The sequence below is a fragment of the Sphaeramia orbicularis genome, chromosome 24, assembly GCF_902148855.1.
Source record: "Sphaeramia orbicularis chromosome 24, fSphaOr1.1, whole genome shotgun sequence".
Taxonomy (NCBI): Eukaryota; Metazoa; Chordata; class Actinopteri; order Kurtiformes; family Apogonidae; genus Sphaeramia; species Sphaeramia orbicularis.
In genome coordinates, this window is record NC_043979.1 from 21,931,110 (window position 1) to 21,945,385 (window position 14,276).

At 39.2% G+C, this 14,276-nt stretch overlaps 1 protein-coding gene across 2 annotated transcripts in view; it reads left to right on the forward strand.

Moving 5' to 3' along the window:
* Positions 1-14,276, forward strand: part of nkain2 (sodium/potassium transporting ATPase interacting 2) — a 118,493-nt gene that overhangs the window by 83,593 nt on the left and 20,624 nt on the right. For both annotated transcript variants that reach the window (XM_030128955.1, XM_030128956.1), the window contains exon 4: positions 883-1,083. In XM_030128955.1, coding sequence (XP_029984815.1) covers positions 883-1,083 — 201 coding nt within the window. The remainder of the gene's footprint in view (positions 1-882; positions 1,084-14,276) is intronic.

Sequence of the window (14,276 nt, forward strand, 5' to 3'; positions counted from 1 at the left end):
CACAAAAGCATCTACTACATCCTTGTTTAATGTTTTATTTTTCCAAGGTTAGAAAAGGAGTTGCTTTTTGATTCAGATAAATACAAGAAAATCATGTTCGATTCATCATTTTTTCCTGACATATTAGAAATGAAAAATGAACTCACCACAGAAAAATTAAGCAAGCAAGGTTTAGCGAGTGTTTTATTGCTTTCAGCATTGCAGCTTTTCATTTGACTAATAGCAAAGCAGTGCTCGATGTGTGCATTTGTGGGTGTGCTTATTTGTGTGTCTGTGCGGTTTGCATAGCTGTCTTTGAAATGATCTATGTATGTCCTTGCTAAGTGGAAGTGGTAATATGTGCATTATTTAAACCAAGGCGACTATCAGAACTGATCTCTCAGGCATTTAGAGTTAAAAGGATTGAACGAGGAGAGCCAAAGCAGCAGCACTGCAGCTGCAGCGGTCACTGCTGCATGGTCTTTTTCCCTGCTGCTGTGAAGTAAAAGTGAACCACACCGGGATGGGACAGAAATGTTTCTTTATTTACTGATTGTCAAGTATGTTACAGTAACTTTACCACAGAGGTAGCTTCTTTCTCCTCTCTCCTCCCTTATTATACCCCTGCCTTTGGATGATTTAGATCTAATCACAGTGATTCCAGATCATTACCATTATAAATCTAAGAAGTATTTTTAGCTCAAGCCGAACCCTCTCCTCTCCCCTCTTTATGGCTCAGACCTGGATATGACACACAGTTTGGATTTAATTAAAACTTGGTAGAAACCTGCCCTGACACTCAGCCCAGCCCTGCCTTGTTCCCCACCTGCCGTATTTCTGAAGGTGTAATTCAACTCTCTTTCTGTCTATCTCCCTCTCTTCCCTTTCGCTGTCTCTTGCCAGGACTCTGACCTTGTCCTGACGTTCAACCTGTCCATGCATCGCTCCTGGTGGATGGAGAATGGCCCGGGGTGCAGGGTGACACCCATCACCCCTCCTCCCTCCTGGGCACCTGAGGACCACCGATATATATCTATATCTGGCTGTGTGATGGATTTCCAGTTCATAGAGGTGGCTCACTCCTCACTGCAGATACTCCTGGCTGTAAGTACTTAAACTAAACAAATTAGCACAGATTTAAGAGGTTTACATTGTGCTTCATCTGTCTTTTTAGCTTTTAAACATACTTCTGACAGGGCCTACAGAAAACGAGGAAAATGTGCAATATGTGATAACATTTTCCAATATTGTTATTATGAATGACTTGCAATATATAGAAAAATCTCACATTTGTTACTAAATTGACACCAATTAACCTGAGGGTCGCTGCAGCTGCAATTCAGTAACAGTATGTCACAGTCCTCAAAGGGCTTTATAACCTATGCAAAATACAACACATTCTGTCTTTTCACCCCTGCACAAATGATGAAAAACTCCCCCAAAAAACATTTAATGGAAAAAAATGGTGGGAATGAGTGGATAAACAATGTGTATAGAAAATAGACATATAGTTTGTACAACAGTGATAATGAGCAGTATACAGGTCTTCTTCGGGGTATCATCAGGGACACGAAGTAGACTTCACACTTCTTGAATTCTTGATTATCATGCATGTTCATGTCACAGACTGATGAAACTACAATTTATCAGTCAGCACTATAAATACAGTAAGCCAAATCATTTGCATAAGTACTTTATTTTATACTGCAATACTTCAAACAGCTGCATTTAGGATACGTGCTGCTCAGTTTGTGTTTATCAGTATAATGATCTTCAAACTTAATGGTAATTACCTGTTTATTAGTCATTGGTTCTATAACAGTGATGCAGATGAGTGGGTTATGGGTTATGTTTCAGATTTCAATTTTTAAGAGACTTATATGAGAAATTCAGTATCAAATGCGAAGGCAATATTATACATTTCTGTTAGGCCTCCATCAGCATCAGGTTGTGCAGTTAACCATGACCCCTTCCATTGTCTGTCTGACCCGTTTCATATTTCAGGAAAACCTAGATAGAACTTCTTCAAATGCATCATCAACATTCATTTGAATTCAAGGATGAATTGTTTAGAATTTCTTGGTCACAGGTCAAGGTTACCTCACGAACACATTTTTGCTGGGGATGCACTAATATAATACTATATTAATATCAGTAGGCAGACATTGATTATAAGCGAATAAAATCACAATTTAGCAATGGCAGTGGCTGAATTTGTGCTCATTCAAACATAGTTTATTCAAGATCTGAAAGGCTTTAAAATAACTGAGTTATATTATTATGACTAAGTATAATTGAGTTTTTTTTTCCCTCCCAAAATTGAGAGAGTGAATAACACCAAAAACAAAATGAAGTGGAAAGTAACACTGGTATAAGAAACACTATTTCAGTCATCACACCCAGCATCCCCAGTTTTTGACTGTTACTCAGAATTCATAGGCTGATTGTCACAGCAATTCACACATATATGTCATATGATAAAATGATGATTTAATGACATTTTGCAGCGGTGTACAAAAGTCTTACACAACCTTTAGTTTATTCTGCAGGGCTGTAAGGAGCATTCATATTTATTTCTTAGTCTGTTTTCCATAGTGACAAGAAAAATACAGGAAACGTGTGCACGGTATTAAAAACATGCAAGAAATCAGAACTAAATGTTTACTAAAGGCTAAAATCTGTACTTATTATGACCTCTGTTTACATGACAAAAAGTAGTCAAAAATGTAAGAAATGTTTGACATCTGTTGAATGAATCCTGGTGTAAAATGGCATAAAATTAATGGAGCAAATCTCATATTGTTTGAGTGCAAAAGGAGGTCACATTAAACATTTGGTCTGTAGAAGCTGTTATTTTTTAGAACTACTATTTTTAGTATCGTACATATTTCCTGTACAATCTGGTTTTATCTGGCTGCATGTGTGTGGTCATTATAACACTGCTAAACCAATAAATCTAATGGTGACAAAGGCACAGACTTTTGCACAGTACTGTATATCCCAAAGGTCAAAGGTCATTTCACTGTAGCATCGTAGTAGTCATTAAATGATGTTGCTACCAATTTAACCAGGACTCCCTGAAAGAAGAGATCTTGTATCTCAGCGAGACATTCCTGGATAGATAAAGGATAGATAAATAAATAAATAAATAAATAAACACTTTTCTGTCTATTATTCAACACTGTGCTACTCTATAAAATATTTTCTTAGTGAACACAGCACATTTGTCACTGGATATATTAATGTCCACACAATGACAACTTCAATTCTGCAAAAAAAGAAAAAAAAAACACACTACATTTTATTAAAATCCTTCACTATAGCCACTAATCACTGGCAAGACCAAAAGCAACACTGAATGTGTACTTCAGTCTCTGAAGTAATTGCAGCGATTCATTTTATGTTCTATACTGTTACACTGACTAGAACATTAATTTTAATGTATTCTAAAGTGTATTACAACCAAACGCCAACTACTTTGTGTGTTGCAATAGGTTAAGGGAATTGTGTGTGAACTTTGCGGTGACTGTTTCAGAGTATATACAGCGCCAAGGCCCCATTAAGTTAATAACTTCATACCCTCATTAACATAGAATGGACGAGATAAGCTGCTTTAGAAACTCCTTTCCCTCTCTATCTCTGTTTTACTCTCACTCTCATTTTTTTTCTTGCTCTTCCTGTCTTATTTCATTGCTGCAAAAACGATTTTCCTCTCCATGTTTGCCGCTGCCTGTCTTACCCTCGCCCTCTGTGTTTCTTCCTCTCCTGCGCTGTCAAACTGTGATAATTAGCAGGATCAGAGGAGACAGCGCAGAGAGAAATAAAGAGCGAAGAATGAGGGAGGCCTGTCACTTTTCATCCTGGTCTCCTCTGTACTTTTGGTCTGTTTTTTTTTTTTTTTTTTTTTTTTTTTGATGACTATAAAAATGAATGTATGTGCAATAATCAAACCACAACTTTCAGTAAATGAGGGCCAAATGCATCATTACACCAACAGGAAGTAACAGGAGTTTGAGAACAGTTATATCTTTTCTATTCTGCATCTTTCTCCCTCACTAAGTATGTTTCTCTCACCAGCCCTCCTCGTGCTCTTTCTGTGTCTCTCTGTCAATCGATAGCAGTACTTATAGTGTGGCTGAGTGCCAAGCCACCACACAGCTGTACCACTGTCTCACTGTAATTGGTGTGTGGAAACACTGTCATGCTTCATGAGCACACACTCAACAATCTGACTGGCTCACTGGCTGACTTGCTGGCTGGTTTACTATAATTGGTGGAAGCGCTGTCAGGGCCCTTAATAATAACATCCGTTCAACCAGGAGACTGGTTGACTAAGTGGGTTAAGGGTATGGTTGGGCTATATGCAGACTATATGGCTGCCTGTTTACTGGTCAGCTACCTGGTGAACTGATTCCTAAAAGCAAAAGAATAAGGTGAGAGGAGAAATTAAGATACATTCTGACAGGAGTACGTCAGCCCTCCAGGTCTTCAACAAAACATATTTTTCTTTTAGCTGGGTGGTCAGCTGAGTGTGTGATGGACAAGTTACGCTGTCAAACTGCCTCACTGGCTGCTTGATTTTTATCCCTGGGTTACGCTGTAGCGGTCAGGCCTGACCACACACCAAATCTTGCAGAATGTATTCTTTGTTTCTTATTGGATAAGGCTGACATCTATAAAAGGGAAGGGTGTCATTGACTAAATTCTTCTTCAGGTGCCTGCATCACGAAGCAAGGTTGACGTGTTGACATGCTAACGTCTCGTTCAACCCTTGGTTTTCAGTACCGCATATGTACTGTACTTCTTACTGGAGTGAAACTTTATGGTAACCTGCCCCAGAGCAAGTTATGTTCAAGATAGCACATCAAAATATATAAAAGTGCTGCCCACTGACCATCACTGACCAATCAATTCTCATAGAAGATGCAGAGGAATAAAGAAAAAGAAAATAGGAAAAAGCAGTGAGTAGACAGACAGTTGGGATACTAAGAGGCACCGTGAGAAAGCAAAGAGTGACCCTATTGGAGAATGTCTCTTCTGACTTTCCTTATTATAGAAGTATACTATATAACCTTAAACCAGAAGGTCTTTAAAGCAGTAAAACCTTGCTCTTGTCCTAGTAATACTTCACTGGAAGCCTACTTAACTGCATAAATTCTACGCTGAAAAAATGAGGGTCAAACCTGAAGAATGCACCTTAGCACTGTGTTAATTCAATACAAAATCATAATTATAGTCACAGGTACCTGCTAATAATAGATCTCTTTATTAGATGTTTTCTTTTGCAAAACACATACACAAATCAATAACACAATAACACATTCTGACATCACTGTCAGAATCAGATCAGGCTCCAATTTTTCTAGCTGTAAATGTTTCATTAAATCTTGTAATGAAGTCAAACAGGCTGGAGGCGTTTTTTGTTTCCATTTTAACAGAATTAGTCTACGTGCTAGCAACATCACAAAACGTATCATATTAAAATGAGTGTCTGAAAGTTCAACAGTCGCAGCTTCACTCTGAATATAGCAATGATTGGATCTGTTTTGGCTGTTTTTTGATGATTTTGGATGTTATTTGAAACAGATTATTCTAGTAACTTTTTATCCTGGGATAATTCCAAAACACTGTTTGCATCTGTCACATATGGGGTCTATATAAAGTGATATTGATATAATATTAGTTTACACATTCACCTCGGGGAGCAGATTGTTGTCAGTTGTCCAGCCTGGCTTTGGCTGCTGCACCTGGGTTACTTTTAGCCTGTAATACGAGGTGTGTCAGAAAAGTTCCAGGACCGGTGTCACAAAAGGTATATTTCAAATCCAAACTACAAACGACAAAGCTTTCCCCTTCGAAGTAATCTCTCTGGAGTCTAACACACTTTCCCAGCCTTTCTCTGTCACACCTCCATGCACTCCGTCATCACGGCCATCTTGATGTGGTCCACGTCTTCAAAACGGGTCCCCTTGATGACCTCCTTCAGCTTGGGGAAGAGGAAAAAAATCACACGGCGCCAGGTCAGGTGAGTAGGGAGGTTGCTCCAACACGGTGGTGTTCTTCTCGTCCAGGAGCTGTCAGATGCTCTGGGCATTGTGAGCAGGTGCGTTGTCATAGTGAAGCACCCACGGGTTGCCCAGCCACAACCCTTGCCTCTTCTCGTGCACTGAACAAAGCAAACGCCGCAGGATCTCTTTTTAGACGTGCTGGTTGATCGTCTGGCCCTGTGGCAACAACTTGCAGTGGACAATGCCCCTCACATCGAAGAATGCAATCAACATGACTTTGGATTTCGACTGTCTTGCTTTCTTCAGCTTTGGCAACGTCAGACTCTTCCACTGAAGACTCTGGCATTTGGTCTCTGGGTCGTATTTGAAGATCCATGACTCATCACCGGTGATGACTCTCCCTAGCAAGTCTGGTTTGGTTTCAAGACGCTCGAGGATGTCCTGACACACTTGCATGCGTCGATCCTTCTAGTTCAGCAGTTATAAAAGCATGTGGAAAAAAGTTCAATCACTGCAGAGAGCTGAGATCACAGTTATATACTCCAGGGGGGTTACTTTGAAGGGAAAAACTTGTAGTTTGTAGTTTGGATTTGAAATATATCTTTTGTGACACCAGTCCTGAAACTTTTCTGACATACCTCATATAGTCTTAAGTTCCTCAGTAGTTAAGAAACATGTGGCTGATCTTGGCTCTTGGTCTATTTTTGCGATTGACCACAGAAATCCTGGGTTGACCTTTGTGATACCACTTAGCTTGATTGTGAATTGTATTTATTTATCCAGGAAGGTCGTTATGAGATACATCCAGAGAGTAACACTTTCACATCGGCCTTTTCTCATTTCCTTATTTTTCACTTCCTCTGTTCCTCAACTCCTCAATGCTTTATGATCTGATATTGGTGCACCATCTTGAAGAATGTCTTAATTCTGTTCAGTGATCAGACTGTAATGCATAGAAAAAGTGTGACACCCATCTGTATCACACAAACCACAGCAGGAGCACTAATTAAAAAATCAAACTTTTCTTCAATCTAAAGTCGTGTCAGTATTTAAAACGATCAAATGTATGTGTGTCAAATAAAAATATGCATGACATCCCTACATACTGACACATAATCATTGTTATGAATTGAATTAAAAGTACACACGTCACATTTAAATGAAGTCTATTTGAGATGACGGCTCCGAGGCGAGGACGTCTCATGCTGTTAAATGCCTGATGCCTCTTCTCTCCTCGGGTCCTCACCTCGACTCCTCCGCTCACATCTGTGCTGGGAGGGATGAGGAGTCGACGTGAGGACAGGAGGAGATAGAACTTGAAAAGTGTGACGAGGGGATAGATCAGGCTTTAGCGTATAAGACACATTAAAGCAATATAAAATAAAGGTATCAGAAGAATGAAAGACAGATAAAGAACGTAAGAAAGAGAAAAAAAAGACTATACCGGTGATATCCATAACTCATACCATCTATAGAGATTATGCAAAGCAGTGACATGGGTCTTTTATAACAGTTTATAAAGTACTTTTAAAGGAATTTAAATAAGGAAGTGTTTCAAGTGGAATGATGTTTAGCAATTCATTCCAGGGCCATGGTGCATAAATTGAAAAAGCAGTTATGCCGAGTTCAGCCTGGGAACATTAAGCAGAATTCTAGTGCTGTAGTTACCGGTGTAACAGGATAAGTGGGTAGTTTACTTTACAGTGCCTCACCAATAAAAAGTAACATTGATTTTTCCCCTCTGACTTAAAGAATGCCATTGTATAGATTCATATAAAATTCAATTATGAGTGTGTAAATTAGTATTTGTTACAAAGGGAAATGTACAATGATACGAGTCCAGTTTCTTCAGTAATGTTGAAGCTGCATGTACATATGGTAAATCGCACAGTGGACATTTCAGTATGTCAAACTTGCATCATGATACAGTCCCCAGGCTTTGTCCTCTAGCTCCATTGTTAAATTGTTAACTCGTTTGCTTTTGATCTGTAATGCTCTTGTAGAAGCTGACAGGTTTGTCGTCTGACATACTGCTGCGTTTCTAAAGGATTAAGCAACAGAATTGTTCACCAAATTACCAAACAAAAAGGGATCCCATTTATTTGCTGCACGGTATGAGGATCTGAGCAGAAACAGAACAGAGGGCTTCTCCAGGGAGAGTCCTCAACAAAATGTAGGCTAACACCTTCCCTGCCAGACTTGAGCACAGTTGGAGTCAAAGTGTGATTCTGTGGTTACAGTTTTTCAGCTCTATTTTACATCCGCAGACGTGCAGTAGCTAAATGATATTTCATGAGCTCCGCCACAAAAAGAGCATCTAAGAGGAAGTTTCCTGCTGTTTCAGTAGCCTAGAGCGTATGCCGAAAACATAATTTGACTGATTAGCGTAACCAGAGTGGAGGAACTAATCAATGAAATCACCTACTGTTGTTTTTAGTTCCCAAAAAAAAAAAACCTGCAGCACTGCACAATTACATCAGCCTTCACTCATGGGATTGAACCTGTCATTAGCTGTGCCTGGTTGTTGCATGTTATGCATATTAGTGACACCAAACAGCATTGTAAACCCAACACCAGTTAATAAATATGCTTTGCCTCAAATTGGCTCATATTCTTGTGTTAAATTCCAAAATGTTGACACAAAATCACACAGTTTCTACTTTAAGTCTATTTAGCCCGTATTCTCTTGTAGAAAACTTCATGACAGAATGGTCTTTTTTGGGATACTAAAGAAAATACATAGAAAATAAAGTCAAAAGCATGTCATTGTTATTCAAGTGCTGGTTTGATGGCCTTGCGATACTGTTTTGCTTGTTTTATACTCTAATGAATTCTTCTCTGTAGCTACTTGTTTTAACTCATGCCTTTTAGTATCTTGAAAAGCACTTACAAATAGTGTGTATTCTTCTTCTTCTTGTTATTGTATGGACATAAACCAAAAACATTCTGTGTGTCATTTATAATCCTCTAAAGCAAAAATGGACGAATATGGTTTTATGCCTCACCACTGGGAAAACATGATGGATTAGCATATAAAAGCTTAATTTTAATTGTATTCACTTATTTATTGAATTGAAGGTAAAACTGTGAACTTTGCCTGTTGTGATGTTGTGAATATTTATTCACGAAGCATCTGTTGGATCAGATTAGTTTCTATTGCTGTTGTTATTCAAAGATCACAGACAGGAAAAGAAAACACAGAAAAAAAGGAAAAGAACAATGCATGCGAAATTGGTGTCACTCAACCAAAGCGCCCGCTGTGCTCTAAAGTACTAATCCCATGAATAAATAAAACCTTTCACTTTTTGTTTGTATTGAATGTTAAGACAGGTAACACTTGTATAATCTGAAACTCTTGGATGAATAAACAAAAGCTTGTTAGAAAATGATTGGTGCAAATTTGTTTAATGTACAATCTGTGCCATATGATGGAAACAAACATCCTTTGAAATGAATTAGGTTAAAACTGATTTGTGCATCATTTATGTTTCACTGGCATCAGAGTTTGTATGAAGTGATGAGAAAAGATTATTGATTGTCCCAGAGCAATTATGCCGATTTTTCAACACAGCCTTGACTCACTGACAAAATATCTTCATCACAAATAATTGAAAGAGAACAGTGGGAAAAACTGGAGTGAAGTTTTCAAGTTTAAAGAGGCATCATCATAGATTTGAGCCACTGGATGTGCCACATTCAACACAGCACAGATACAGCTTATTTTAGATGAATAGTCTTCATCATAGAGCGATGCATTCTACATAGAGTTAAAAGTATCTGAAATTAGATGGCAATTTAACAATTAGGATTCTTTCTTCTGGGACAGAGGGAGTGGGAAATGGGACTTAATCTAGGCGTTATTTAAATAACAATGTGATCTGAAATGTTGCTCATACATCAACCTCTGAGCTGATTTAGTTTTCCAAGTTACAGACCTTGAGGGAAGTGATGTAGTAACGTCAGCACTTTCTACCGTGATCCCTTTGGCGAAATGCAGCCTCACCTTCCTCCTTGGCAGAGGGCAAACTGCGTCAGTGGGTGACTGACCTATAAACGCCTTCCTGTGGCATCTGTCCTTGCTTTCAGAAAAGGTCTCCTCCCATGATGCTCGCCTTGAGTTGTTGGTCTCGGGCTGTGCAGAACACACAGGTTTTCTTTATTGAACACCAGCTGTTTGACATTCTACTAATTTCTCCCTGAGCTCCTTTAAAAACCTCTAGCTGCTATCAGAGTCTCTGCTGCTGGAGCATTAGGAGCTTGATTATAGGCGGTGAAAATAATGACCCAGTTATCTTTTTTTCATTTAATGTCGTTTTTAGCCATATGGCAGATGTTGCTATGCACTTTTATCGGGTTCTTGATCCTTTTGGCCACATTGTCCTTTGCTGTCCTAGGTTTTACATTTATTGTAATGATAATTAGTATTGCGTAGGTATCCTTATACTCTACATTGACTTATTAGTCTGGTTTTAAAAGACAGTCCTATTTAAAGGCTCAGTGTGTTATATTTAGTGACGTAGATTGCAACTCTTCATCTACAATGGTCATTCGTCACACTCATTTTCTGCTTTGTCTGTTCTGGGCTTTTTATTTCCTGGGATATTAACTCTGATCCACACTCAGACGTAGTAGATGATGGTGATGCACCTTAAGGCTGGACGAAAACAGAAAAAAAGCAGGAGGTCCATTCTGAGCTACTGCAGAAAGATGGTGGACTCCTTTAACCGCAACCCACTCCCTCTGTAGACATAAAAAGGTCATGCCGAAGTAAAGAAAGCACTACTATTCTCATTTTTATGATTGCACACAAATGAAAATGTAATTATGAACATTATATTCCATTTATGCAAATAGATCCCACTAAACCTGACACATTGGACCTTTACTTGTTTGATTTGTTTGCAGCACCGTCCCCAGCATATTAGCATTGTGATCTCAGCATGTTAGCTTGCTGATATTAGCATTTCTCTGAAAGCAGTCTGTGTTTCATATAAATAAAAACAACAATGACATGTAATTTAGTTTCTGTTAGTTTGTATGGTAATAGACTCCATCATTTCTCACACACTCCACTGTAAATTGGATCGAGGGTGTCATCTGGCTTGGAGACAGCAGTACATTAACTGCAATACACCTATCTGATTTTCTCTTCATTTACTTACTTCACTTAATTACTCTTAACACGGACACATCTTAAATCATGGCCAAATGGGAGCTGTAATCAAAGTCTTTAGCACACCGTAGATAACCTTTGGAGCCTCAGATTGAAACTGGGCTGTAAATGTCTGCAGTTTGCCTCGGTGTGTAAAAGACAAAAATGGTAAAACTGTGGCTGTTTTACTGTATCCGCAGTGCAGAAAGCATCATTGCAAACGTTTGATCAGAATGTTCTGTTCAAGTTCTGTGAGAAAACAATTACAGTCTGTTACTGTGGAGGGAGAACGTGTCTATGGGAAATACAGTTTATTAGCCACACCATTAGGCTACTCTCCCTTGCCTTGAGATAATGTCACAGGTCTTCTGCCTCACTGTTGCATGATTAACTACATTTGCTGTGTTTACCATGGCAACAAGCACCTGCTGTACAGTATGTTCAACGAATGGGATAAAGAATGTCTTCTCCCTCCCTGCCTTCTGGGATGTTGTGTGTCACCATGAAAATAGAAAAGGTTTTGGGATCTGAATGAGCTACATGAGTCTGTGAGGTGAAATGGTGAAGTTGTTCAAGTTATTGCTTGTCAGACTGATCAGAGCAGGGATCCTGCACAACACTCCCTCTGAGTCCACGCTAAAGTGGAGCTATTTCCATTTCCACTCGTCACACTGAGCATCCTTCAGTTTTGCTGCAGTAACTAGGTAACCCTAATCCAGAGACAAAATGAAAAGAGGGGCTTGTGTCAATCTGAGGAACCTGGGAGCAGCTCAGTTCAATTCAGTCTAAACACAAGCACAGACAACAGAAGGGGGGCATGTAGGGGGATTAAACTTCCCCTTATATGCACAATGGGAGGGGAATCTGCAGTGTGTGCAATAACATTGTTCAGTGTTGCAGTGACAGTATGACTTGTGATAAATAAGTAAGTTGAAATATGCATATTACTGTATGTACACAGATCCTGATTCTTTCTCATGTAACAGGTTTATGGTTAATGTAGCCCCAGATCACTGAGTAGCTTTTGACCACTGAAAAAAGAGATGAAAAACACCATTACAAACATGCTTTAACTGAACAAATTATACATGAATGCCCCACTATTAAAGGTGCCTTGTGTAAGATTTAATGGGGTTTAAGAGGGTCCAAGTTCAGAAATGGAATATGATCATAATTATGAAAGTCCTTAGTGTATAATCACAAGAAAATAAAAAAAATAAAAAAAATCATTGTTTAAATCCCCCCTATGTTCAGTTAACATTTCTAATGCACTTTGAAAGGAAGTATTCAGGATTTAGTGTTGGATAGGGGTGTAACGATGCACTCGTTTGTACCAAACTGTTTCGGTTTGGAGCCTTCGATACAATACAGAAGTGTACTGAACGAATACATGTAGCCTATATGAAGAACGCAACCACTCGGGAAGTAGGGTGGCCACAAGCAGAACTCATGTGCAAGGTTAATTCTTAGCACCACTGCAAAAAAACACACACTTTATTCTGAGGCTGTGGCGCCAATAAGGGGGGGGTAAACATGACAACAGAGGTAGGCACAGAAGCCAGGGCGGATGTTCAAAAGCATGTTAAGTTTCACTTTCGGTTTTGGTAGTTATGGAGCGTACCCCCCGTACCTCCCCATCACTGGTCTCCTTCACTGTACCAAAAACGTATCGAAAATGTATCAAACTGAAGACCCCAAAAATGTACCAAACCAAAATCTTTCTGTACCATTACACCCCTAGTGCTGGATCAGAAATTTATTTTTTGAAAGGATCTGTACACATATAAGGAACTCAATTTGATATACAAAACAAAGAGCAGAAATGTGAAAGGTAAACACACAGGAAGGAAACAGTATGCAGCATTTGGCTTCAGTCGAAAGTAGTGTGTTCACGTATTAATGTGTGTTCAACAGTCAAATTTCATTTTGGCAAAGTTTTAGTGTCTGTAATAAGCTTACTGTTAATGTGTTATTTGATATACTAGCTAAGCTAATCAGTTGTTTTGTTTTATCTGTACATTGTGTAGCTCTCACATTGATTTATGACCTAAACGAGAGAAACTCAAAGTGAATAAGCTGTCAGTCCAGGCTAAATTCTTTCAACTGGATGCTCCATGTTGTGTTTATGTTACTTCACGGTCCACTGTGTTTCTTCACTAACTCAGAACAAACCTCTTCTCATCTCCTTTTTTTCTATTTTATGGTGAGTGTTGTAAGGTGTTTTTCTGTAAGACCTTGTGACTCTTGTACCTTCTGCACTTTTTTCTGTAGGTATGGACAAGGCAATTGGCATTCACTGCTAGACATTGCTAAACATCACACACTGAAGCTTTCCTCCTCTGGAATTTCTTCTACAACACTTTGTAACTTGCCGTCTCTTAAATCCCGAAATATTCCAGTCAGTAGTGGTATTGTTTTTCATCACAGGGTCTTTGTTAGCCACATTTTTCTAGCTCGCCTCTCCTTCCTCAGCCATCGTGCTAGCTAGCCACCAAATTCACATCAATTGATAACACTGGCGGTAAGCATCAGCTTCTTATGCAACTACACGGTCCATGTATCCAGGTCAAATATTCATATGTTGAGTGTGAATGCATGATTCATGTAAATAAAATGACTTTTCATAGCATTGTAGCTTGGTCATGTTTGAATGCAGATAAAATAAAACACCGCTGTTCATCACTACTTTGCAATCAGTGTATGTCGTCATCACTCTAGTGTAACATTTAGTGACATCTATTGGTGAAGTTGCGTACTGAAACCATCTGGATAACCTCCACACAATGTCACATATTCATCTGCTGAACTTAGCGTAGTCCTCAAGAGGGTCTCGGGGGTGCTAGAGCCTATCCATCTACCTATGGGTTAAGGTGTCGTACACCCTGGACATGTCGCCAGTTCATTGCAGGACTGACATATAGAAACAAACCACCAATCACTGTCACATTCACACATATGGGAATTTTAGATGAACCAATTAACCTATTAGCGCATGTCTTTGGTCTGTGGGAGGAAGCCGGAGTACCCAGAGAGAACCCACGCAGACAGGAGAACATGCAAACTCCGCACAGAAAGGTCCCCCCGGGGAATTGAGCAAATTCTTGCTGTGGGGCAACAGCGCTAACCACTGCACCAGC